This window comes from Eurytemora carolleeae, unplaced genomic scaffold, assembly GCF_000591075.1.
Source record: "Eurytemora carolleeae unplaced genomic scaffold, Eaff_2.0 scaffold673, whole genome shotgun sequence".
NCBI classification, from domain to species: domain Eukaryota; kingdom Metazoa; phylum Arthropoda; class Copepoda; order Calanoida; family Temoridae; genus Eurytemora; species Eurytemora carolleeae.
This window is the reverse complement of record NW_019397124.1, coordinates 97,818-122,926: the sequence shown is the minus strand read 5'-3', so window position 1 is coordinate 122,926 and position 25,109 is coordinate 97,818. Positions and strand designations below refer to the sequence as shown.

Here is a 25,109-nt window from a genome sequence, read left to right as displayed (position 1 = left end):
CCTTTGCCTAAAATTTGTCGATTCTGAAAATTTGAACTATTTTGAACATAAAAAGAGACTTCGAGGATTTTAAAACTAAAAATGCCATTCTGGACACCTAGTGCCCCCCCTCTCCTCTGGTATATCTAGGGTTATCTAGCCCCCCCCCTCCCCCTCCTCCAGGATATCTAGGGTTAAATGCCCCCCCTTCAACCCCCCTCCTCTAGAATATCCAGGATTACCCCCTCCCCCCCACTATGTGTCCAGAGCTGGAAACTTAAGAATAAGATATCCTTAATCCTGATCGCTTAATCTGAGTATTAAATGTACACACTTATGATTTTATTCTTAATCCTCTCTTTTGGATATCCTTACTGTATAAAAGTTACGTTTGATAACAATTACAGATACAACGCTATATCGATTGAACTATAAATATCGATTGAATTAAAGTCAGCTGTTCACAAACCGGCTTTTAGAGCATTTAAGCAAATATAAAAATCATGTTAATACAAACCTATTTAAAAATATATTTTATCACATTTTAGGACTATCATCATTTAAAACGAGTCTTAACAAACATTAATCCAAAACTCACATTTATTTAATCAATGTCTAGTTCAATTGATATGACAGAAAAAAACCCGATTTTTCAAAAGTTAAAGAGTACATCTTAACATGATACGCTGATTGGTTGAATTTTATACTTCTTTCTTGGATATCGAATGTGTATTAAAATAATTTCGGGTTTAGTAAACCAGAAGTTTAAGCATTAATCTTGATATCCATCATTCTAAAATTTCAGCTCAGTCATGTGAAAAATTCAAAAATGTCTCCAAAATAAAATATTTTTCTTGAAGATAGGCATGTGTGGGTTTGGGGGGACAAAATTATTAAGAAATATTTACTGGTTTATGGAAAATATTTATGAAAAGTTGTATAATATCTTCATGGGGAAATCCTTGAAATTTCAGCAATCTATGATGAAATTTTGTCCTGCAACTGATGAAATTGTCAGGCGCGCGCACCATAGCCCACTTTGGTGTGCGCACAGAATATTTTTTTATATGTTATGTGATTATGTGATTATGTGAGATGAGATCTGCAAGAAGCCCCATCTTGGGCAACCCAGACCGCCTACAGGACTATCCGACCCGTACCGGTAAGAAAAAATTTATCTTGGAAGATGACCTTGAGGATTGTAATCACCTAATATAAAAAATGTTATTTATCCTAAACATCAAGTATTTATTTCAAGAAATCATCTATTATAAGTTAAATTCATCCCGAAAAATCCTTTATTTATTCATTCCAAAAAAAAGTTTGTTTGGCATATTTAACAATTCAACTCCGTCCTGAGGTTAAGCTAAACAAATATAAAAATTTCACAACAAAATTAGGAAAAAAATCTACAATATAAAGATATTCCAATGAAGAGTGCATGGAGACGTAATTTCAACTGACCCTCCATTTTTTCATTCACAACGGTGGCCTTTGAACCGTTGTCTAAATTAAAATTTATCATTTTCAAATTGGTTCCCTTTTAAAGTGGCTTGCCGAATTGTTCAACAGAGAAAAATAGCGAAATATTCAAAATTAAATACTCTTAATAATAGAAAGACGAGGATAGCTTCATCTTTGTTCAAATAAAAGTCTAAAGGGTACCCTTGTAAATCTGACAAACCATCTTTAGGTTCAGTTAAACTTTATCTGTTAACCTGATAAAATGAAGATTAGGAATAAGGTCGGCCCACGTTTTCTTTACTATCTCAACCCTAGTCAATTATAATTAAATAAACAAAATTAAAAAATAGTAAACATTGAAATAAAATAAATAATTGTAAGAATGAATGAATGAATATATTAAAGTTATTGTAACAAGCATACTAATTTTTTTAACAAATAAATAAAATAAATAAAAGGTGAAAGGATGACAGGAAAAAGAATGAAAAAAGTAATAAAAGAAAAAAGAATTAAAGAATGAATGAAAGAAATAATGAATGAAAGGAGGAATAAAAGGATGAATAAATGAATGAAAGGATTAATGAATAAATGAATGAATGAATGGATATTTTAATAAATAAATGAACGAAAGGATATTTTAATAAATGAATTTGTAAAAGGGTAATTTAATGAATGAATGAAAACATAAAGGATAATTTAATGAATGATTGAATTAACGAATGAAAGAAAGGATGAAAAATGAAAGTATAAAAGGATGAAAGGATGAATGAATGAATGATTGAATGGATGATTTAATAAAAGGATGAATATAAGGATAAATTAATGAGAATGAAAGTATGAATGAAGGATGATTCAAAGAATGAATGAACATTTAAATGAATGAATGTATGAATGAACTTACCTAGTATTATGATACTGTTGACAAGTTGAAACTATTGTATAAACAGACTCAAGCATTTTCAGTTGTTCACCTCCATCCCCGCGTTTTATACAGGAGTAGGGGTGCCGGGGGTACGTTATACATTTATCTCCTAGTTTCAGGGATATAAATTTACTAGCTCAAATGACCGGCGCGGCGTTGCCCGTTGAATTTTGAAAACATGTCGGAAATAACAAATTTGGAATTTTAAAAAAATTAGATTTTATAAAAAAAATATTTGTTTATTTAAGCCAATGTCACCCCTAGGGTACCTAGGGGTACCTAGGGTACCCAGTACCAATGTCACCCCTAGGGTACTAGGTACCCACGCCATGGGTGTTTTATTTGCTTGCAAATATTATTGGATTTCAGAGTTTTACGCCGTTAAAATACTATAATAGTCATTTATTGTTAGTTAAAAAAACTTAAAGGAACAGTTAGCGTAATTTAGAGTAACCCTTGAATTTGATGCAAGGATGGCAATGTCTAATTCACAAGGATATCCTTGTACGCCTTGTCTGATCGAGTATCGAGATAATATACATTAATATTTAAAGTTTACGAAAACTGATTATTTCAGATGCGATTTATTAACATAGGTGACTTGAGCCTTTCTACAACAGGAAATCATATACAAATTATCAGAATTAAAACACTTTTAAGCCTAGAATAACGACGTTATCTTCCATATTATTGATCAGATCCAGGTTTCAAGGGTACCGTTGTGAATCGGGCAATGCATGTGGGGTTACTAGAAGTTTAGAACGATTCTCTTGGAAGTTTCCAACTTGATATTTATATTTCTTTTCCTGCTTTCTTAGGTTCCCTGAGACAGAGCTCCTTCACGTTGGTTAATTCTATTCCCAACTGTGCCTTGATGAAATCGGTCAGTTCGTATGCTGGGTCAATGTGGAAATCCAGGCTAGGATCTCCAGTATACTTCTCCTGGGAACATGGGGGTATATTTTCCTTTGTGCCCCCCCCCCACTCCCAATCTCTTCTGTTTAAAATTGTTAAGTTCTAGATATAATTTTGTACAAGTCTTTCGTACATTTTGAAGTAGTAACAACAATTTCTTGAAGATTTTCCTGTTTGCATTGGCGGATTTCCGAAATTTTGGGGTGGGGGTGATTCTTTGAAGGAAACCAAACATGTGGACATCTCAGTTTAGTACTTCTATTAAATGCTTAGCCCCTCCCTCAAGTCATCATAGTTTTGGAAAATATAAATCCCTGTAAGTCAAGAACAAGTTTCCGAGACAGAAATATTCCAGCCTGCGTATCCGGGTACCTAGTTGTAAAAGACTATTATTTCGAAAGAGCACCGATAGGTGTCTATGTCGGTTATTGGAATGAGAACTTCCATAGGAGCTGATAGTAAATTCAAAAAACAAGAAGAAATTAGTCCATGCGCTTGCAATATCCGCCGGATAATGGTTTAGAAATTCATGAGATTTAGTTTAATTGCGTATATCTCAGGATTGAAGTTTGAAGATGTACCTGAGCTCACTTGAACTGAAATGGTGAATGATGGTAGATTCCTCATCCGTGAGTTCATGACCCATAAACAGAGAGGTCGTCTTCGGGCTCAACTCTCCTGACCAGCATTAAGCAATAAAATAATCTTAAATCTTCATTTTAAAATTTCCCCTTTTTCATAATATGGAGTGTTAAATATTGATTTTTCAATGGTATTATCATACCTGAACATCAGTAGTTGTAAACATAATTAAATAAACAAGAAATATGCTGGAACAGTTTTTCAAGTTTTACAAGTTTTACAAGTTTTACAAGTTTTACAAGTTTTACAAGTTTTACAAGTTTTACAAGTTTTACAAGAGCTCAATTTAATTATTCAATTAAAAAACTAAATATTAGCAGAATTTAGAAAATGACGTTTTATGATTTCTTTCGATGACCGAAGAAAAGGTGGGTTTTAATGGAAAGTGAAACATTTAAAATACATAAGATTGTGAGCTTGTAGAGAAAATAACATTAATTCAAAAATGATTTTTGTATTTCAAAAGTGAACATGGCTTATTCTTCGTGTAATTAGATGTCTGAAACATTAAAATATACAGAGTTCAGAAAACGCAAAACCGGGCCGGGCCTCTTGAGAACTTGCAAATCTCGGCAGCAATTGTAAGAACCTCACAATAAAATGTTCTTTCTTTTTCAAAATTAGCCGAACAGGATGGAGGACGCAACAAGAAGAAAATAGAGATTTAGAAAAACAGAACTGTCCAAATACTTACAGCTGGCATCATAATACATATAGAATTTTGTTAAAATTTAAATTTAAAAAGTAAATATGTTAAAAAGCTGGTGTTCCTTGTTTCATCTTAACATATTCTCCCAGAACACGAAGATTGAGTTCTGTATTCTCGTCCAGTATTCCAACCCAGTCTGAATAACATATTCAGGGGTACTTAAAATATCCGATATTAATATCATTGCACTTTTTAGTTACAAAGACAAAATACTAAATATTTTTGAAAATCCAATGTAGGTTTAAGTTTCCATTGTCAAATTAATATTCTTTAGCCAGAAACTCCTTTAGTTTCCGAAAAAGTCATAGATGTAGATAAACTGTCCTTGAACAAGTCTCTAGTAAAGTCAAACATGATTTACGCGAATCCGACTGAAAATAGTGGAGAATTCCACTGTTAAAAGATTTACTATTAATCCATTCAAATTAAAATGTTTTAGAAGGATTTAACTATGATGAAATAGCTGTAATTATTGACGATATATGTAGAAACTAACTAAGTTTTTTTTTTATTTTTTTTTATTGTTTTCGACTATATAATAATTCTATATTTTTTATGTTATATATCTCATTCCTTGTTGATTTTAAATTATACCATTATAATTGTGTACGAATAAATAGAATAAATAAATTAATATTAGCATACAGGAGAACTAAATTGAAAATAATATATTGAAATTAATATTGATAATATATCTCCCATATAATCAATTAATGGGTTTGTATATACCCATATCTTCATTACTGGATAATATATCTCCCATTTAATCAATTAAAGGGTTTGTAAATACCTATATCTTCATTACTGGATAATATATCCCCATATAATCAATTAAAGGGTTTGTACATACCTATATCTTCATTACTGAATAATATATCTCCCATATAATCAATTAAAGGGTTTGTACATACCCATATCTTCATTACTGGATAATATATCCCCATATAATCAATTAAAGTGTTTGTTTATACCTATATCTTCATTACTGGATAATATATCCCCATATAATCAATTAAAGGGTTTGTACATACCTATATCTTCATTACTGGATAGTATATCCCCATATAATCAATTAAAGGGTTTGTACATACCTATATCTTCAATACTGGATAATATATCTCCCATATAATCAATTAAATAGTTTGTACATACCTATATCTTCATTACTGGATAGTATATCCCCATATAATCAATTAAAGGGTTTGTACATACCCATATCTTCATTACTGGATAATATATCCCCATATAATCAATTAAAGGGTTTGTACATACCTATATCTTCAATACTGGATAATATATCTCCCATATAATCAATTAATGGGTTTGTATATACCCATATCTTCATTACTGGATAATATATCTCCCATATAATCTATTAAAGGGTTTGTACATACCCATATCTTCATTACTGGATAATATATCTCCCGTATAATCTATTAAAGGGTTTGTATATATCTATATCTTCATTACTGAATAATATATCTCCCATATAATCAATTAAAGGGTTTGTACATACCTATATCTTCATTACTGGATAGTATATCTCCCATAAAATCTATTAAAGGGTTTGTATATATCTATATCTTCATTACTGGATAATATATCTCCCATATAATCTATTAAAGGGTTTGTATATACCTATATCTTCATTACTGGATAACATATCTCCCATTTAATCTGTTCTGTTGAGATGATGACATAACCCTCTAGTTCTGTTGAGATGATGACATTCACCTCTAGTTCTGTTGAGATGATGATATAACCCTTTAGTTCTGTTGAGATGATAACATTCATCTCTAGTTCTGTTGAGATGATGACATAACCCCCTAGTTCTGTTGAGATGATAACAATAATCTCTAGTTCTGTAGAGATGATAATATTCATCTCTAGTTCTGTTGAGATGATGACATTCATCTCTAGTTCTGTTGAGATGATAACATTCACCTCTAGTTCTGTTGAGATGATAACATTCATCTCAAGTTCTGTTGAGATGATAACATTCATTTCTAGTTCTGTTGATATGACGACATAACCCTCTAGTTCTGTTGATATGACGACATTTACCTATTTCTGTTAAGATGACAACATTAACCTCTAGCTCTGTTGAGAAGACAACATTTAACACTAGCTCTGTTCAGATGACGACATTTACCTCTAGTTCTGTTGAGAAGACATTTAAATCTTGCTCCGTTGAGACGAATCTCTATTTCTTATGAGCCATTTCTTACCTTTGGTAACGTTTAAATTACCTGTAGTTCTGTTAAGAAGACGACATTTACCTCTAGTTCTGTTGTGAAGACGACGTTTGGAGGATCCATCACGTGACTAGGTACCATTGCTTCCCATTGCTTTAGAATAGAGGCTCGACTCTTCTCAGCAATACCTAAGCAATTAATCAATCTATCAATAAAAATCAATTAATTATTTATCATTAATCAATCAATCCATTAACTAACCAACCAACTAACAAGAACAATCGATCAATGAATCAATTTATACCAAAAAATAGACAATCAAAATCAGGCAATACAATTCAATCAACCAATCAATCCCTTAATAAGTCAACAAGACAATTAATCATTAAATAAATCATTAAATACATCATTTTAAAAATCTTTAAATAAATCATTGAAAAAATCATTAAATAAATCATTAAATAAATCATTTAACAAAATCATTTAATCAATCTGCAAATGAATTAATGAAACAGTCATTAAATTAATAAATCAATCATTCATTAAACAAATCAGTTAATCAAACAACGCCCCCCTAGTTGCTTTACTGCTAGAACAACCTGTATGAAAAGCTCCATGTTGTGCTTGAATGATAAAAAGAATGGGAGCAGGTGACCCAACTGTGCTGTCGGTCAACAAGCCAAGAAATAGAAAGATTAACATCTGAAACCAGAATTTAATTCTATTAAGAAAATTTTTCAAAGTTTAAAGGATTCTCGGGAACAAAAATATAATATTACACATGTACTAGCTTTTAGTAAGTCTTAACATTCCCCCCTTATATTTTATAATTCTTTTAATTGATTAAATAATTTGTTTAATATTTTTGAGGTGGGGATGGAAACAAATATTACAAGAAAACAGAAAAAGAGCAGAAAAATAAGCCCATGAATGCCATTATAGTCCTTTAAAAGCCACCTCTAATTTGTATGCTCAGCAAGGGAAAAGGGGAGAGGTTGGTGTCTGAAGGTTTACACAAAAACTTAAATTTCAAGGAAAAATTAAAAAAAAAATACAACAAAAGGCCAGTTTTTTAATACTTTAGGATACTTTCCTCTAAAGCAAATTTATTTTCCCCAATGCTCCGAGCAAATATCCCTAACTTCTTGGGAAAGACATGTTGTTCCAAGAGGGGGTGTAATGATTTTTCAAGAAAATATACACCCCTGCTGAAAGTTCAGGAAAATCAGGTACAATGGCGTACATATAATAACCTCAACTTGTTAATTAAGTACATATTTAAATTATGTACAATACATAAATTATACATTTTTTACATTTATACAGTAAAAATTAAGTCAAAAGGCTTTGTCAACTAAGTTTGATGGACCCTTCTATTCAAATTTGCCATTAATGAATAAAAACGTGTATCTTAATCTGTGGAAAGTAACACAAAAAAGACTCGCTCATTTTTCTTTCTTTTGATGAAAGCAACTTAAAAATTTCTTCAAAGGAGTAAAATTACAGAATTCAATCCTTTTTGACAACTTTGACAATAGATACAAGTCCATTAAATTACGTTAACAAAGTTGCATAGTTTATAACTTGTAGAGAAGTACAGTGGAACCCAGAAATAGAAGTCAGCTGTTAGACTCAAGTTGTGAATTTTAAGTCAAAAAACATTCAGCAATTGAGCAGTGTTCACAGGCCCATTTCACTTCAATAAGATTAATTAATGAACAAGTGATTGCTTAAAATAATTGTCATCTTCCTATTCCACAGTTTTAGGATCACTGTAAACAATACATTAACTATATTGCTTGGAGTTGCTCGCACAATCAATAATCTGACTGAGACATCTTCCAAACTCCTCTAGAACCTAAAAAAGACGACATAAGCACATAGGTAAAGACGACATTAGACCCTTGACAAAGTCGACATTGAACCTAGAAAAAGAGGACATTAGTACCTAAGTAACATTAGAATTTAGAACATGGTCCATGGATAGAGACGACAATAGAGTCTTGGTAATGACATTGGATCCTAGGTAAAGACGACATTAGAACATCCTTAAAGACGACATTAGAATCTGCATAAAGACGACATTAGACCCTAGGTAAAGATATTAGACCCTAGGTAAAGACATTAGACCCTAGGTAAAGACATTTAACCTGGGTAAAGACATTTTAACCTAGGTAAAGACAATTAAACCTAGGTAAAGACTACATTAGAACCTAGGTAAAGAAATTAGAACCTATGTTAAGACATTAGAACCTAGGTAAAGACTACATTATAACCTAGGTAAAGACGACATAAGAACCTAGGTAAAGACGACATTAGAACCTAGGTAAAGGCGTTAGAACCTAGGTAAAGATAACATTAAAACCTTAAAAAAAGACATTAGTTTTTAGGTAAAATCGACATTAGAAACTGAATAAAGAAGACAAAGGATAGACCCTAGATAATGCCGACATTAGGTAGAAAAAAGGTAAAGACTTTGAAAGGCTTAAGAACCTGGAAAAAGACGACAATATAATGATAAAAAGTATTCAAAAGAAAGTTAAAAATGATGCCAGAAGTTTGAGTCTTGAAAGGAAATCCTGTAAAAAGAATCCGCTGAAATGAGTATAAAAAAATATGGTTCAGGTAAACTGTTAAAAAAATTGTTTATTTAGTTAAAAAAATAATATTAAGTCTGCACACATCTATGAAAACAAGAAAAACACAGTACGAGCATGCTAAGAAAAAGATTAAATAAAATCTGTAAGTCTCATTTTCTATACGTGACAATTTATGTACAACGCACAGGATGAGACTTCAGAGACGACTGTGTAGCATTTATTCTGGCTGTTTCTTTATATTCATGATTTTTTTTACCAAATCATTAAATAAACCATTCAAAACCCACATTCAAGGAATACAGCTTAATTTAAACTTGGGATCGTCATATTTGGTTCAAGTCCTGTACATAAGTATACCTGCTTCTCTATCTGTACCGGATCCAAATCTTTCTTCTCCCCCTCTTCAGCTTGGGCTAATAAACACTGACACGTGGCTTCAACCACCTAAGCACAGACAGAATTAAAGGGACTGTAAGCGTTATTTCATGTGACCCTCCATGCAATGATGGCATCGCATGATTTACAATGATACCCTTAAAAGATTTGTCCTAACAAGTATGAATTAGAATGTTTTGGTTTCCTTTTAAACTGTTTACCTTTCATTTACGGGTTCTCTGCAAAAGTGACTTGATCATTTTTTGCTTATAAGAAAGAAGAAATTATTAGAACTGAACACTTTTTGGGTCAAGAAAACGTCGGTATCTTCAACATTTTTAATCAGATCAAGATTTTAAGTGTACCGTAATAAATGATCCAAAATGTGCTCAATATTTAGCATATTATTTCTACTGTATAGAAAATAGAAGCCAGCTAACTGTAGATCTAAAATATGCTCAGTATTTAACATATTATTTCTACTGTACAGAAAATAGAAGCCAGCTAACTGTAGATCTAAAATATGCTCAGTATTTAACATATTATTTCTACTGTATAGAAAATAGAAGCCAGCTAACTGTAGACCTAAAATGTGCTCAATATTTAGCATATTATTTCTACTGTATAGAAAATAGAAGCCAGCTAACTGTAGATCTAAAATGTGCTGAATATTTAGCATATTATTTCTACTGTATAGAAAATAGAAACCAGCTAACTGTAGATCTAAAATTTATATGTCATGTCTAGGACTACAAAAATGTATCATTGGGTTAGTAAGGTAAAACCAAACGTCAAGGTGTTTGGCCCTTTAAAATTTACCTAGTCTTTAATGCAGAAAAACTCACATTTTGCATCAATCTCAAAATATCATGCCTCAGCCGATGGTGATGGTATCGTTTTCAATATTCAACGTTTTAGACTTTTAAGAGGCTCTGCAAGAGTTTATATTCTGACCAAAAAAACGAACAGAAAATATCTGATCGTTTTGGTTAATATCTTTGACCAGAGAAAAAATTCGCAAATGTAATTGAAGCAAACTTATCGAGAAAACGATTTTGCGATTTAATTAATAACTCACATTTTTGAGGAACATATTTTAACGTAAAAAAACCTAAATTTCTCAACACGATACCCATCACTATATCTAAAACCTACCTCCTGGGTGACAAAACTAAAAGGCTGTTTCTTCACGTTGATGTCTTGCAGATTCAGATTCGGAGCTTGCAACAGTTCTGATCTAGATAAATAGAAATATTAAAGGGACTGCATGCAGATTCAGATTCGGAGCTTGCAACAGTTCTGATCTAGATTAATAAAATATTAAAGGGACTGCTTGCAGATTCAGATTCGGAGCTTGCAACAGTTTTGATCTAGATAAATAGAAATATTAAAGGACTGTTTGAAGATTTAGATTCGGAGCTTGCAACAGTTTTAGTCTAGATAAATAGAAATATTTAGGGACAGTTTGAAGATTTAGATTCGAAGCTTGCAACAGTTTTAATCTAGATAAATAGAAATATTAAAGGGACTGCTTGCAGATTCAGATTCGGAGCTTGCAACAGTTCTGATCTAGATAAATAGAAATATTAAATATTAAACTGAAATTTCAAGTGAAACTCAATTCACAAAATGCCATGCTCGATTCACATCGTCATCAATAAAACTTTTATCTGAGTAATTTTTTAATTTGGCTCCCCTAGGGGTTAACGGGTGGGTACCGTTGTGAATCAAGTGTGTATTTAAAAAAATCACTCAAAAATGTCTCAAAGTACCATTCAAACTTTAAATTTTCTATCAGGTTTGATCGGACAGCATGCAGCTAAATCAACAGATTTTTCTATACAATTTTGGAACTTTTTTTTTTCTTTATTTCTTTCAACAAGTTAAATTAGTTCATTCAATGTTTATTTGAAATTCTCTAGCAATCCACCCCCTCCCCCCAAAAAAACGAAAAAATGCTTTCTCTGAACCGAACCTAGATCTGAACTGAATAGACAAATTGATATATATTTGTTCAGACAGGGTGTCCTATTAATCTTGACAATTTTTATGGAATTTTTTAAATCTGTTAAAAGATTTGAGTAAATGAAACAATAAACATTAACTGTAATATTCAAAGAAAATCTGCAAATAATTCCAAAAATTTCAGTTTTTCATCTAATAGGCGATTTTCCCACCATGTTTTTTTAAAAGCATAAAAGTTTTGAATAGTTAAGAATTATTCATCTAACAAAAAAATTAATTCTGCTTCACATAGAGTTTATTGCCAACTTAAGCATGACTATTAATAAGTTGGTTCTGTAAAGAAAATTTTCAAGAGAATGACAAAAAACCAGAGATCTGTTCACAATGATATACTTGCGTATTTCTGACATTAAATTGCAGAGATACAGTCATTTCAAAATTGTGAAGGACACTCGGAATATAAGGTATCTATATATATTTATATACTTTGCTTGCATTGTAAACTTATATAAGATGAAATTTGAGAATTTAATTTACCATGTTCGTAATGCAAATCCACAAACAGAGGGGGGGGGGAGTAAGGGGTTTATCTTTTTTAATTCGATCAAATGAACTTTTTAACAATGAATGTAACACATGCATTAAATAAATTAAACATTTTAACCCCTCTGGATATTCCAAACCAATATGGAGCTAACAGGAGATTTCAAACCGACGCATGGAGCAAATTAGTTATTAGTAACAACGATATGGAGGTTCCTGGTATATATTTCTTGCTAATCTGGTACTCCAGGTCCCTGGTATATATTTCTTGCTAATCTGGTACTCCAGGTCCCTGGTATATATTTCTTGCTAATCTGGTGCTCCAGGTCCCTGGTATATATTTCTTGCTAATCTGGTACTCAAGGTTCCTGGTAAATATTCCATGCAACTCACCTAAGACTGGAGGATGGTTTGAACCATTTCTCTGAAACACTAAGAGACTCGTCAGGTAGTTCATCAACATAGTTGAGAGAGGAGACTTTAGTTCCCGTCCTAGGAAAACAAATACAGTAAGAACCAGAAAACTATGGAAAAGGAAGATGATTGTCATGATTTTAAATAGTCCAATGAGGAAAAAAAGACGTTATTAGTTGAGTATACACTGACCCATTTCACTTTATTTATAAGAAAACCAAGAACATATAAGATTGCTTCTATGTTGTCTTAATATTCCATAGATTTTTGGGTCTCGCTGCATATCATTTAAATATTTACGAGTATTTATAAATCGTGACCCATTTCACTTTATTTATAAGAAAACCAAGAACATATAAGATTGCTTCTATGTTGTCTTTATATTCCATAGATTTTTGGGTCTCGCTGCATATCATTTAAATATTTACGAGTATTTATAAATCGATTTGGCATTTAATTTTTTACAATATTAAAGAATTGATTTAATTATTTATTACTTAGTTACTAACTGATCAATTTAAAGGGACTGTAAACGTAATTTTAAGTGAACCTTCATGTCAAGAATGGCATGTCCTATTCACTGCAGTATCCTTCAAAGCTTTGTCTGATCAAGAATTAATAGTCTAGTAGCCTAAGGGCCCGGCGTTGCCCGTGGAAAAAAAAATTTTCGCCTTTAAAACCCCACGGTCCACAAAAAAGTTTCAACCCATTCAGTCCAGTCGTTTGGCCGGCTATAGGCAACATATATATAGGAATGTCTTGCTTTATTATATAGATTGATGTTTCTCCATGAGAAATTTAATTTTTTCAATTGCGTTTTCAGATACAATGGGAAGATAGAACAACAACACTATCTTCCACAGTATCAGATATAGGTTTAAAGTATAACTTCGCGAGTCGGACATTACCCTTTTTTAACTGGAGGGTCACTTGAAATTACGACGACAGTCGCTTTTAAGATTTTATTAATGATAAACAAAAAAATGTGAAATATTTCCCGAAATCTTTGAAAATTAAGTACCCAAGAATTCAAAACTAATTTAGCCAATACCCCTTTTAAAAGTCCTATTAGTTAGGAAGGTGGGTGGGTAGGTAGGTAGGTAGGTAGGTAGGTAGGTAGGTAGGTAGGTAGGTAGGTAGGTAGGTAGGTACTGGGTAGAAAGGTAGATTTATATCTAGCTGCACAACAGTAATTTGTAAAAGATAAAACTGATTTACGTCTAAAAAATTTCAGTTATAAATTACATAATCTTTAGAACCATTATAAAATAAGACATTTATTCCATATTATTTTGGTCAACACTGCATCTAGAGCTTTTCCTTACCTCTCGTCTAGATTTTTGCATCCCACACATTTGCAAATATCTGTGCAAATTATCTAATTTATCCATTCAATCAAAAATTGCATATCACAAATCACAATGATGATTGTACGAAATACGTACTGAAGAATTTTCAAACTAAAAAAATAATTATAATGACAAAGAATTATGATGAACCTTTGTTTTTTTTTCAAAACAAAATATTTTTGCAGATTAATGTAGCAGGTACCTACTAAAATGTATTTTTCAATCTAATTCACAAAAATAATTTTGTTAAAAACAACGGTTATCACGTTTTCTATTTTTTTAATCTCACACTGCATATTATGCGTCTCAGCTTTTAACAAAGTAAATTTTTTTTAAAATGAATTCCTTGGCTTCGTAGCATTCACAATAGTTCTTTAGACATCCTGATCTTTTACAGTTACAGCCTAAATTATCATCATTATCATCATTATCATCATTATCATCATTATCATCATTATCATCATTATCATCATTATCATCATTATCATCATTTGAGAATCATTAGAAAATATTTCACCTTTATTATGTCTTCTATCAGCTTCTACTGGATTTTTCCCAATCTTTGGTTGAAAAGCTGCAGGATTTCTCTCCAAACACTGTCGTATTGACCTAAACAAATAAATGAAAAACTTAAAAGATTTTTATTTTGAAATTATTTTAAAGAATAATATTTAAGCTTTTGGTGAGAAATGATAAAGGAATGAAATTACTTCAATTGACCCTTAAAGAGACTGTAAGCGTTATTTCAGGTGACCCTCTCCATGCAATGATGGCAAAGCCAAATTCACAAAAAGTTAAAATCTTTGACATTTCCAGNGTACTGTACTGTACTGTACTGTACTGTACTGTACTGTACTGTACTGTACTGTACTGTACTGTACTGTACTGTACTGTACTGTACTGTACTGTACTGTACTGTACTGTACTGTACTGTACTGTACTGTACTGTACTGTACTGTACTGTACTGTACTGTACTGTACTGTACTGTACTGTACTGTACTGTACTGTACTGTACTGTACTGTACTGTACTGTACTGTACTGTACTGTACTGTACTGTACTGTACTGTACTGTACTGTACTGTACTGTACTGTACTGTACTGTACTGTACTGTACTGTACTGTACTGTACTGTACTGTACTGTACTGTACTGTACTGTACTGTACTGTACTGTACTGTACTGTACTGTACTGTACTGTACTGTACTGTACTGTACTGTACTGTACTGTACTGTACTGTACTGTACTGTACTGTACTGTACTGTACTGTACTGTACTGTACTGTACTGTACTGTACTGTACTGTACTGTACTGTACTGTACTGTACTGTACTGTACTGTACTGTACTGTACTGTACTGTACTGTACTGTACTGTACTGTACTGTACTGTACTGTACTGTACTGTACTGTACTGTACTGTACTGTACTGTACTGTACTGTACTGTACTGTACTGTACTGTACTGTACTGTACTGTACTGTACTGTACTGTACTGTACTGTACTGTACTGTACTGTACTGTACTGTACTGTACTGTACTGTACTGTACTGTACTGTACTGTACTGTACTGTACTGTACTGTACTGTACTGTACTGTACTGTACTGTACTGTACTGTACTGTACTGTACTGTACTGTACTGTACTGTACTGTACTGTACTGTACTGTACTGTACTGTACTGTACTGTACTGTACTGTACTGTACTGTACTGTACTGTACTGTACTGTACTGTACTGTACTGTACTGTACTGTACTGTACTGTACTGTACTGTACTGTACTGTACTGTACTGTACTGTACTGTACTGTACTGTACTGTACTGTACTGTACTGTACTGTACTGTACTGTACTGTACTGTACTGTACTGTACTGTACTGTACTGTACTGTACTGTACTGTTCTGACATGTTCTGTGCTGTTCTGTACTGTACTCTAACTGACCTTTTTTAGCTTGTGCCACCTCCTTCATAAAGCTAGTCTGGAAGTTGCTGTTGTCTAGTGTTGTTGAAGTAGTTGAGGTTGTTGATCCATTACTAGGAACTACACTCTTGATGCCTTGCACTTGCTGAAGGTTCAGGGACGTCTTCTCCGGCATTTTAATTTGAACTGTTTGACTTCCCCCTTGAGCATTTACAACCCTGAATATTTATACTGAAGTGTTTTTAAAATTGCACATTAAAGGGATTGACTGGCAATGTATGATTATTGAACTAAGAATGTAGTTGTGGAATTTTTAGGAATCATTTCAGACATATAAAAGGTTTTAATGATGTTTAATCACGGAGTTTAAGCGCAAAGTCGACGTTCAAAATCATCCATTTGGATGGAATTATGTTTTGAGAATCGATTTTTTTAAAAGGGCTTTCCTGTGTTTTGCGCCCTTTGTGTAAAATTTTAGCTTCCAAATTTTAATTCCCCGGAATATATATTTTTGTTCATTTATCTTTTTATTTATGTTAAAATTTAGAAAATCGAAATTTTTCTGGATAACACCAGCATTCAGGATTTAATAAACTCATACATTTATATACAAGATATAACGCCTAAGATGAGAAAGAATCTGTTACCTTTAAACATTGTGATTTGGTGCAGTTACAGGGTTTCCGAGGCCGAATTCCAGGCAGCTCCTGGGCACTCATCTCTAGGCAGATAAACTATTAAGCAAAACTTGCATGAGTTCATGTTAATTCCAACCCATATTATTAGAACATTTTTTACCCCCAGATGTTAAGTTAATGTTTTTTCCCTCTAATTCGGGGAAGATGAGTTTTTTGTGTGGGGAAATGATGAATTGTTGGGTTCAATGTATCAATACAGAAGGAAAAGCTTCCCTTTGATAACCATTCTATCCACCCTTAGCATCGAAAATCTGTCCTGTCCTGTCCTGTCCTGTCCTGTCCTGTCCTGTCCTGTTCAGCTAACTGAGCACACCCTGATTTTACCTAACATATTGAATCTTCTGTGTGGTTGGTGAGGAGGATTCTAAATCATGTAAACCAACAACTAGAAATAAATAAAATAATAAAAACTAATAAAATTCTGATTCTTGTCTGATTCACAACTATACCCTTTAAACCATTATAAGATAGATAATATGGAAGAAATTATCGTTTTACTAGGTTGATAATTGTTTCTTTCTAACAATTTCCTCCATTGTTTCTGTAGCAGGAAATTTTGAAAATACTCAGTTTTCAAGAGAAAAACATGGATATCCTTATCTACTTCATCAAACAAAGCTTTCAAGGGTACAGTTGTGAATCTAATGTACTCTATGAATCAATGAACACTAAAAATATTGTCTAAATACCATCTTTTTTTAGCTTTATTTTAATTTCAATTTGAATATGAAGATTTCAAAATCATCATGAATGAGGATTAAGATACTGTAGTCAAAATTTGTGGACAAATCGAAACAACGAATGACTAGAAATAACTAGAACAATCCTTTTAATGTTTACCTTCTGATGCTTGCTTGCTAGGGCTGGATAAAACTGAAAAAAAAAAATTAATTTAATTTAAGCTTTTTTAAAATTCACTGAAGATCAAAGAAAGGATAAAAAAGGTTAAACCCCAGTGCTCAGGATCCGGATCAGAATATCTTGGCTTTCTGGATCCAGATCCGGATCCGGATTCAAGGGGAAAAAACTTGTTGCTCTCACAGCCCAAATCTAAACTGTTAAATAAAGAGATTATTCAAATTTTCCTTGTCTCTGAATGGTTTTCGAGTTTTTACATAAAATAAACAAAAAAAGAAGAAAATAATTTGAAATTTTTTCTTTACTATCGAAATGGTATAACCTGTTATGACCTGAATCCGGATCCGGGTCCATTTTATTCAGGAGGGATCAAAATTAAATGGATCCGAGGCACTATTAACGCATTAAAGGTTTAAATCTAACGGCGCTTTTCATCCTTGTTTTTTAAATGTTACTCTATATTTCTATGCTTAATTATACTGAAAATAATATGACTTATTGTTGCTAAAACAAACAGTGCATTTTCATATCCTTAACAATATTAATGCGATTAAAGCCGCTTTGCCATGCATAATGCATATGGGGCAAACAAAACAAAATTCAAATATAAATTTTTTTTAAAGGCTTATTTAAATGTGAAAAAAAGGACCGTGCCGGGATGATGACCTACCTAGATTTTTGCCAGTACCCGTAAAAGCAATAAGTCGGCCATCCGCGGTTCTTATAACTTGACCCTGGAGGAAAAAGAAGAAAATTATTGTAAATATTAATTTTAATAATTCGCCACAGGCAAGAATAAGATAAAGCAAATTATTAAATTAAAATTTCAAAATGTAATAAATCCCGCTCCACTCTCTCTATCCTTACTGTAGGATGAGTGATGACACATAAAGAAGTGAAATTCATAAAATCAAAAGGTGCAAAGGTTCTCTGTGTTGAATCTGAGGATTTTAATATAATCTGGAGAAGAATGCTGAGTCCATGTGATGAGTGTGAAGAAGTGGATGCCGAGAAAGATGAAACTGAAGCGACACATGAAGATTCAAACTTTCTAAAACATTTCATTCCTTAGCTTCATGTTAAAAGAAATCTTTGCTCATTCTTAGAATTTAATGACAATTGAGAATTGATCGGAAATAAGGAAATTGCCTAAAAAACTATATATCGTCTTTTTCAGATGAAGAATGGGTTGAATGAACCCATTAGTCACAAAGTCTCGAGGTCTCTGTTTTATACGAGGTTTATAAACATCTTTTAAGGCAACTTTCAATTTTAAGCAATAGGACTTGAGCTAACAACTTAATTATTTGTAATGATGTTATATAATGGTGGTATAGATCTAGTAACAATGTGTTTTCTACAACCTACAATAAACCATCTACAAATATCCTACAAATCTACTATCTTCATTCGACGAGTGTATAAATCTTGTTTCGCGACCCATCTTGCGAGCTAGATATAAGTCAAGTCGCCCCTGTCAAGGTCTTTGAGTTGCACCTTAAGTTCATACTGCGTCTGAAGCTGTGTTCTAGAAAGTTCTGAGTATAAACTAGTTTATGTATAGTAGTTGATTTTGATTATAAAGTGTACCATTATACCCAGTGTTGGTCAATTATCTGTAGTAGACACACCTGTTACAGGAGTCTTTTACCATGGATAAGTGTTTTGTTCTTATATTTATTCCCCAAGGACCACTGTGGTAAGACTTACGCTATTATTTATACCTGTTTGAATCTGATATTATTGTGTAAATTGATAAAATATGCAAATTGATAGTTGATGCACAGTATATAAATTTTTTTACGTCTAAACCTTTAATATTGTTTCATTAATTGTTTTTATGTAGTTAAACCATATATATAGTTGATCAATCTAAAAATATTGTCTTTTAGATTGAAGTTCTGCATTAAAGTTCTTAAGTTCTGATTGTTCTTGTTCAACATGAGTAGATCATGACAGAGGATAGGAATACAATACAATAGAGTACTTAGGCCATCGCAGTAGGTTGCAAAACAAATCTACAGGTGAATGATTGTGAATTCATTACCAGAGCCTAATCCATGAACCTAATAAATATTCATCAGTTATTATTAAGCACATGCAGTCAAATACATATGTATTAAGGATTGTCTCCCTCCTGTTGCTTATATGGTCCGTCTGACTGAAGATGCTTACTGAGGTCGTCTTCCCCTCTGAAGACTCTCTCTAGACTACTCTGGTCGTCTTCCACCACCGTAGTTATACTTAATGATTATCTTTGATGTGTGAAGCTGATCTCTTTCTTCTTCTTATGATCTGGAGCGCTAGATACTCTGATCAAACTACCTCTAAACTGTATCTCTGCTGATCTACGAGGGCTTATGTTGGAACGTCATATGGTTCAGATGTTTCCTGTTAAGGTGAGATCGGTCAATGAGAGATAAACATAATGATCTCAACTAAGCCAGGATTTAAACTTCGTTTCGTTTGGATTCCTCAAGATCGGAAAACAATCTCAAGGATATAAAAGGCTGAAATTTTGCGTGTAGCCTCCAATTGTGGCCTTCTACAAGGATTACAAATAAAATTTGGAAATGGAGGTTAAATTTGGAAATGGAGGTCATTGACCTCCATCAGAAATCCTGGTTTTGTCTAAACCCCGAAAACGACTTGCACCTGATCCAATGCTCCGATCAACCTAAAATGTTCACTAAATGCTCATATTGGGCCAAATCCCCCATAGAACCTTTGCACCTCAAAAAATGTGTCACCCTAATCCCCAGAGTAGGTAAGTTTCAAAAGTGTACACTCCTGTCTAGGCATACCTGTTCTGGTTTAAAAGCTAAAGGTTTCAGAGGACTACTGGGTTTCCTAAAATCAAGAAAATCATGTCGGTTTCCTTGTCTGTTTTCAATAAATGTCAAAATTATATAGTATCTCACCAGCAAAGGTTCATGGTCGGTCAAAATGGAAAATGTTTTTAAAAAAGGTTGGAAATTCATCAATTAAAACAGAAAAATCCACCAAATTCTATATCTTATGATGACGAAGAATGACGGCTTGAAAAGTAACAGCTTTAACATACAACTGAATATTTTGACAACAAATTTTATTATGATGGATAAGTTAAATATATTTTCTCCAGTTCTAATGCAAAGTTTAGAGCAATACGGGTTATTTCTAGCTTTAAAATTGTTTTGTTGATATTTTCATTTATCTTCTGTTTTAAAAAGAAATCCGAGGGATTGATTTTTTTTGTCTTAAGAAATACGAAGGATTTCTATTTTTGTCTAAAGAAATTCGAGAGATTACTAATTTTGTAAAAAGAAATTCGAGGGATTACTAATTTTGTCTAAAGAAATAGGAGAAATTACTAATTTTGTAAAAAGAAATCCGAGGAATTACTAATTTTGTAAAAAGAAATCCAAGGGATTACTAATTTTGTAAAAAGAAATAAGAGGGATTACTAATTTTGTAAAAAGAAATAAGAGGAATTACTAATTTTGTAAAAAGAAATCCGAGGGATTACTAATTTTGTAAAAAGAAATAAGAGGAATTACTAATTTTGTAAAAAGAAATCCGAGGGATTACTAATTTTGTAAAAAGAAATCCGAGGGAGTACTAATTTTGTAAAAAGAAATCCGGGGAATTATTAATTTTGTAAAAAGAAATCCAGAGGGATTACTAATTTTGTAAAAAGAAATCCGAGGGATGTTTTTTTGTCTTAAGAAATACGAAGGATTTCTATTTTTGTCTAAAGAAATCCGAGGGATTACTAATTTTGTAAAAAGAAATCTGAGGAATTGCTTTTTTTGTCTTAAGAAATACAAAGGATTTCTATTTTTGTCTTCAGAAATCAGAGGGATTACTAATTTTGTAAAAAGAAATCCAAGGAATTACTAATTTTGTAAAAAGAAATAAGAGGAATTTCTAATTTTGTAAAAAGAAATCCGGGGAATTACTCATTTTGTAAAAAGAAATCCGAGGGATTTCTGATTTTCTAAAAAGAAATCCGAAGGATTACTAATTTTGTAAAAAGAAATCCGAGGGATTACTCTTTTTGTCTAATGCTTCAAAGATTACCTGGGACTCTGTTCTCCAACTAGTCTACCCCCAGATACAACTGAAAAAAAATATTTCTTTAACCCAATGTTTTAGTTGATTTCGAGCACAATTATTTGTATGAGTGTAATAGACGAAACAATAAACAATCCGGGTATATAAGGTTCATCTATCATTTATTAATGATCTATTAATCGCTTAATCAATAAATTAATCGATTGACTTTTAATTATATATTAAAGGATCATTAAATCGATTGATTGTTAATCGACTTATTGGATGATCCATTTTCTGAATAATGGGATCATTAAAAAATCGATTTATTTATTATTTGGTTGCTTGATTAATGAACCTATTGATAAATGAATCTCTGAATGAGTAGAATTATTAATCAACTGGTTGATTGATCGATTGATTGATCAATCAATTCATGAATAGATTGATTAATTGATATATAACTCGATTGATTAATTAATTTAAAAAATTTATTGATAAATAAATACCTCTAAATGCTTGTCCCCCGCTGTTCATCAATTTTATCCCCTGGCCTCCTCCTACACCAGACACTCCCTGAACAATTGTCCCCCCTTGGGAGACCAAAGAGCCCCCTTGGGATACGAGATTACCCCCTTGGGATACAAGGTTACCCCCTTGGGATACAAGGTTACCCCCTTGGGATACAAGGGTACCCCCTTGTAAACTTACAACTGTTCCCTTGATGGAACCATCTGAGAGCGTCCTAGAAATGGAATTGTTTATTTTTAACTTTTGTTTCAGATTGTTTTATTTGGAGTTTAAGAACGGGAAGTCTTGGCTCCCTAAATATATTTGGAGTTTAAGAACGGGAGGTCTTGGCTCCCTAAATATATTTGGAGTTTAAGAATGGGAGGTCTTGGCTCCCTAAATATATTTGGAGTTTAAGAATGGGAGGTCTTGGCTCCCTAAATATATTTGGAGTTTAAGAACGGGAGGTCTTGGCTTCCTAAATATATGTGGAGTTTAAGAATGGGAAGTCTTGGCTTCTAAATATACATATCGTAGTTTAAAAATTGTAAATACATAATGAATAATGATCGATAGATCTAAAAGGGAACCGAATTCAGGGCGCAGTGCATCAAGATGCAGAGTAAGGTCAGGTTCCATCTGGACTAATTCACATTGATATTTTGTGTCAAATGCTTCCCTCATTTAACTACTAATTAACAAAGTCGGCAATGCTGTACTACTATCCTCGAAAATGTTTATTGGGAGACCCTGTGCAATGTTAATTGGGACACCCTGTCATAACCTGAATATATTTATTAGGACACCCTGTAGCAACCTGAATATGCTTATTGGGACACCCTGTCCTAACCTACAAAGATTTATTGGAACACCCTGTCCTAACCTGAAAATGTTAATTGGGACACCCCTGTACTAACCTGAAAATGATAATTGGGACACCCTGTCCTAACTTAAAAATGATAATTGGGACACCCCTGATGAACTAACCTGAAAATGCTAATGGAAGACTTGATAATGTTCCGTCAGGGTTAAGAATACTCACAACTGGACCTGGTTGACAATCTGCACAAAAACAACTGATTATTTAAAGGGACTGTATGCACATTTAAATTATTTAAAGGGACTGTATGCACATTTAAATTATTTAAAGGGACTGTATGCACATTTAAATTATTTAAAGGGACTGTATGCACATTTAAATTATTTAAAGGGACTGTATGCACATTTAAATTATTTAAAGGGACTAGTGTATACAAATTTTATTTATTTAATGTGACTGTATGCACATCTAAATTATTTAAAGGGACTGTATGCATATTTAAGTTATTTAAAGGGAGTGTATGCGCAATTATATTATTGAAAGGGACTGTATGCGCATTTATTATCTCAAGAGACTATATGTGCATTTATATTATTTAAAGAGACTTTATGCGCATTTATATTATCTAAAGAGACTATATGCACATTTATATTATGTAAAGAGACTATATGCACATTTATATTATCTAAAGGGACTATATGCCCATTTATATTATTTAAAGAGACTATATGCACATTTATATTATTTAAAGAGACTAAATGCACATTTATATTCTTTAAAGAGACTATATGCGCATTAATATTATTTAAAGAGACTATATCCACATTTATATTATCTTAAGAGACTATATGCACATTTATATTATTTAAAGGGACTATATGCACATTTATAAGAGGATTATAAGAGGATTATAAGAGGATTGGATCTAAAGAGACTATATGCACATTTATATTATTTAAAGAGACTATATGCACATTTATATTATTTAAAGAGACTATATCCACATTTATATAATCTAAAGAGACTATATGCACATTTATATTATTTAAAGAGACTATATCCACATTTATATAATCTATAGAGACTATATGCACATTTATATTATTTAAAGGGACTGTATTCACATTTATATCATTTAAAGAGACTTTATGCACATTTATATTATTTAAAGAGACTTTATGCACATTTATATTATTTAAAGAGACTATATGCACATTTATATTATTTAAAGGGACTGTATTCGCCATTAAATTATTTAAAGGATTTTTCAAGTGTTCGTTCAATTGTAAAGTGGCATATCCGATTCCCAAGGGTACCCTTTTTACCTTTGTCTGTTCAAGACTAAACGAGATAATACTTTTTTCGGCGGAAATTTGATTATGTTTGCAGGAGAGCTCCGCATTCGACTTTTAAAGAAAACTAACAGATTTAAATTATCAATTTTCGTAGACAATAAGGAAATCTCATTTGTTCTTGAATTGACGAAGCTTTTAAGGGTATCGTTGTGAATCGGACTATTTTTAAATACCTGTTTGTTTGATGCTAGGAAGAATATTGAGGAACTTAAGTTGATTTCCAGTCTGATGCTGGGCTTGGCTCGTTAAACTTGCTTTCCGACCTTAATTAGTTGATTTTCTAGCTTTGTATTCAAAGACAGGGGTATATATTTTGGAGAATTAAGAAGGGATGGCAGGGGGGGGGGAATGGACATCAACTGGCAAATTTCTTATCGCTCTTAAATAATCTTGAAAGAATAAGGATGCCAAAATAAAGTTTAGGTTCGATGCTTAAAGGGACTGTTAGAGTAATTTCAAGTGACCCTCCAAGCAACAGTAGAAATGCCCGATTTACAAGGATACCCTTGAGTTGAAACCTGAATATGATAAAGAAGAAAATAACTAATAAGAAAAAAATAAAATAAGATAATAAGAAAATTAACCGTTTGAATAAGAAAATAAGAAAAAAAACCATTTAAATAAACAAAAACATGGATATCTCATATTTGATCAAACAAAGTTTTCAAGAGTACTGTCGTAAATCGAGTGTTGCCATCTTTGCATGGAGGGTAACATAAAATTACACTTAAAGTCCCTTTGAGCCATGTTAACGTGTATTGGATACAAACAGACAAGATACTAAAAAATTGAATCCTAATGTCTTTTTTTCAGTAAGATAAGATAAGCGGATCGGAATATCTTAGC

The 25,109-nt window shown here is 32.3% G+C and overlaps 2 protein-coding genes and 1 long non-coding RNA gene across 4 annotated transcripts; all 3 read right to left on the bottom strand.

Annotated features, from left to right (window-relative positions):
• Positions 1 to 1,259: 1,259 nt before the first annotated feature.
• Positions 1,260 to 6,295, bottom strand: LOC111712123 (beta-1,3-glucosyltransferase). Of its 2 annotated transcripts, none has more exons than XM_023486660.1 (7): positions 6,270 to 6,295; positions 4,693 to 4,767; positions 3,862 to 3,958; positions 3,595 to 3,652; positions 3,172 to 3,307; positions 2,345 to 2,474; positions 1,260 to 1,754 (listed from the first exon to the last, which is right to left on the bottom strand). In XM_023486660.1, exons 1-7 carry the CDS (start codon positions 6,292 to 6,294, stop codon positions 1,679 to 1,681), a joined length of 597 nt encoding a protein of 198 aa, XP_023342428.1. In that variant the 5' UTR covers position 6,295; the 3' UTR covers positions 1,260 to 1,678. The 2 variants fall into 2 exon arrangements, with proteins under 2 accessions (XP_023342428.1, XP_023342427.1); XM_023486659.1 differs by lacking the exon at positions 6,270 to 6,295 and adding an exon at positions 6,209 to 6,252.
• An 8,318-nt stretch (positions 6,296 to 14,613) lies between these two features.
• Positions 14,614 to 22,319, bottom strand: LOC111712115 (uncharacterized). The gene is made up of 8 exons (XM_023486636.1): positions 22,088 to 22,319; positions 21,606 to 21,645; positions 20,348 to 20,393; positions 18,214 to 18,277; positions 17,526 to 17,558; positions 17,010 to 17,070; positions 16,009 to 16,205; positions 14,614 to 14,681 (listed from the first exon to the last, which is right to left on the bottom strand). Exons 1-8 carry the CDS (start codon positions 22,113 to 22,115, stop codon positions 14,614 to 14,616), a joined length of 537 nt encoding a protein of 178 aa, XP_023342404.1. The 5' UTR covers positions 22,116 to 22,319.
• Positions 22,320 to 22,509: 190 nt separating this feature from the next.
• On the bottom strand, positions 22,510 to 24,557 carry LOC111712129 (uncharacterized). Its single transcript, XR_002767393.1, has 3 exons — positions 24,437 to 24,557; positions 23,076 to 23,150; positions 22,510 to 22,525 (listed from the first exon to the last, which is right to left on the bottom strand). It is a non-coding gene; the product is annotated as an uncharacterized LOC111712129 (long non-coding RNA).
• Positions 24,558 to 25,109: the final 552 nt, after the last annotated feature.

Bases quoted from the DNA above. Each gene is read 5' to 3' on its own strand.
- LOC111712115 (XM_023486636.1), bottom strand. From the start codon at position 22,115: ATGAACAGCGGGGGACAAGCATTTAGAG. The intron at 18,278-20,347 runs GTATGCCTAGAC...TTTTTCCTCCAG, and splicing joins TAGCTTTTAAACCAGAACAG to GGTCAAGTTATAAGAACCGC. The intron at 14,682-16,008 runs GTCAGTTAGAGT...TTATTTGTTTAG, and splicing joins GGTGGCACAAGCTAAAAAAG to GTCAATACGACAGTGTTTGG.
- LOC111712123 (XM_023486659.1), bottom strand. From the start codon at position 6,242: ATGGGAGATATATTATCCAGTAATGAAGATATAG. The intron at 4,768-6,208 runs ATATATACAAAC...TATGTTATTCAG, and splicing joins ATCCAGTAATGAAGATATAG to ACTGGGTTGGAATACTGGAC. The intron at 3,308-3,594 runs GGATTTATATTT...CCATGTTCCCAG, and splicing joins AACTTGTTCTTGACTTACAG to GAGAAGTATACTGGAGATCC.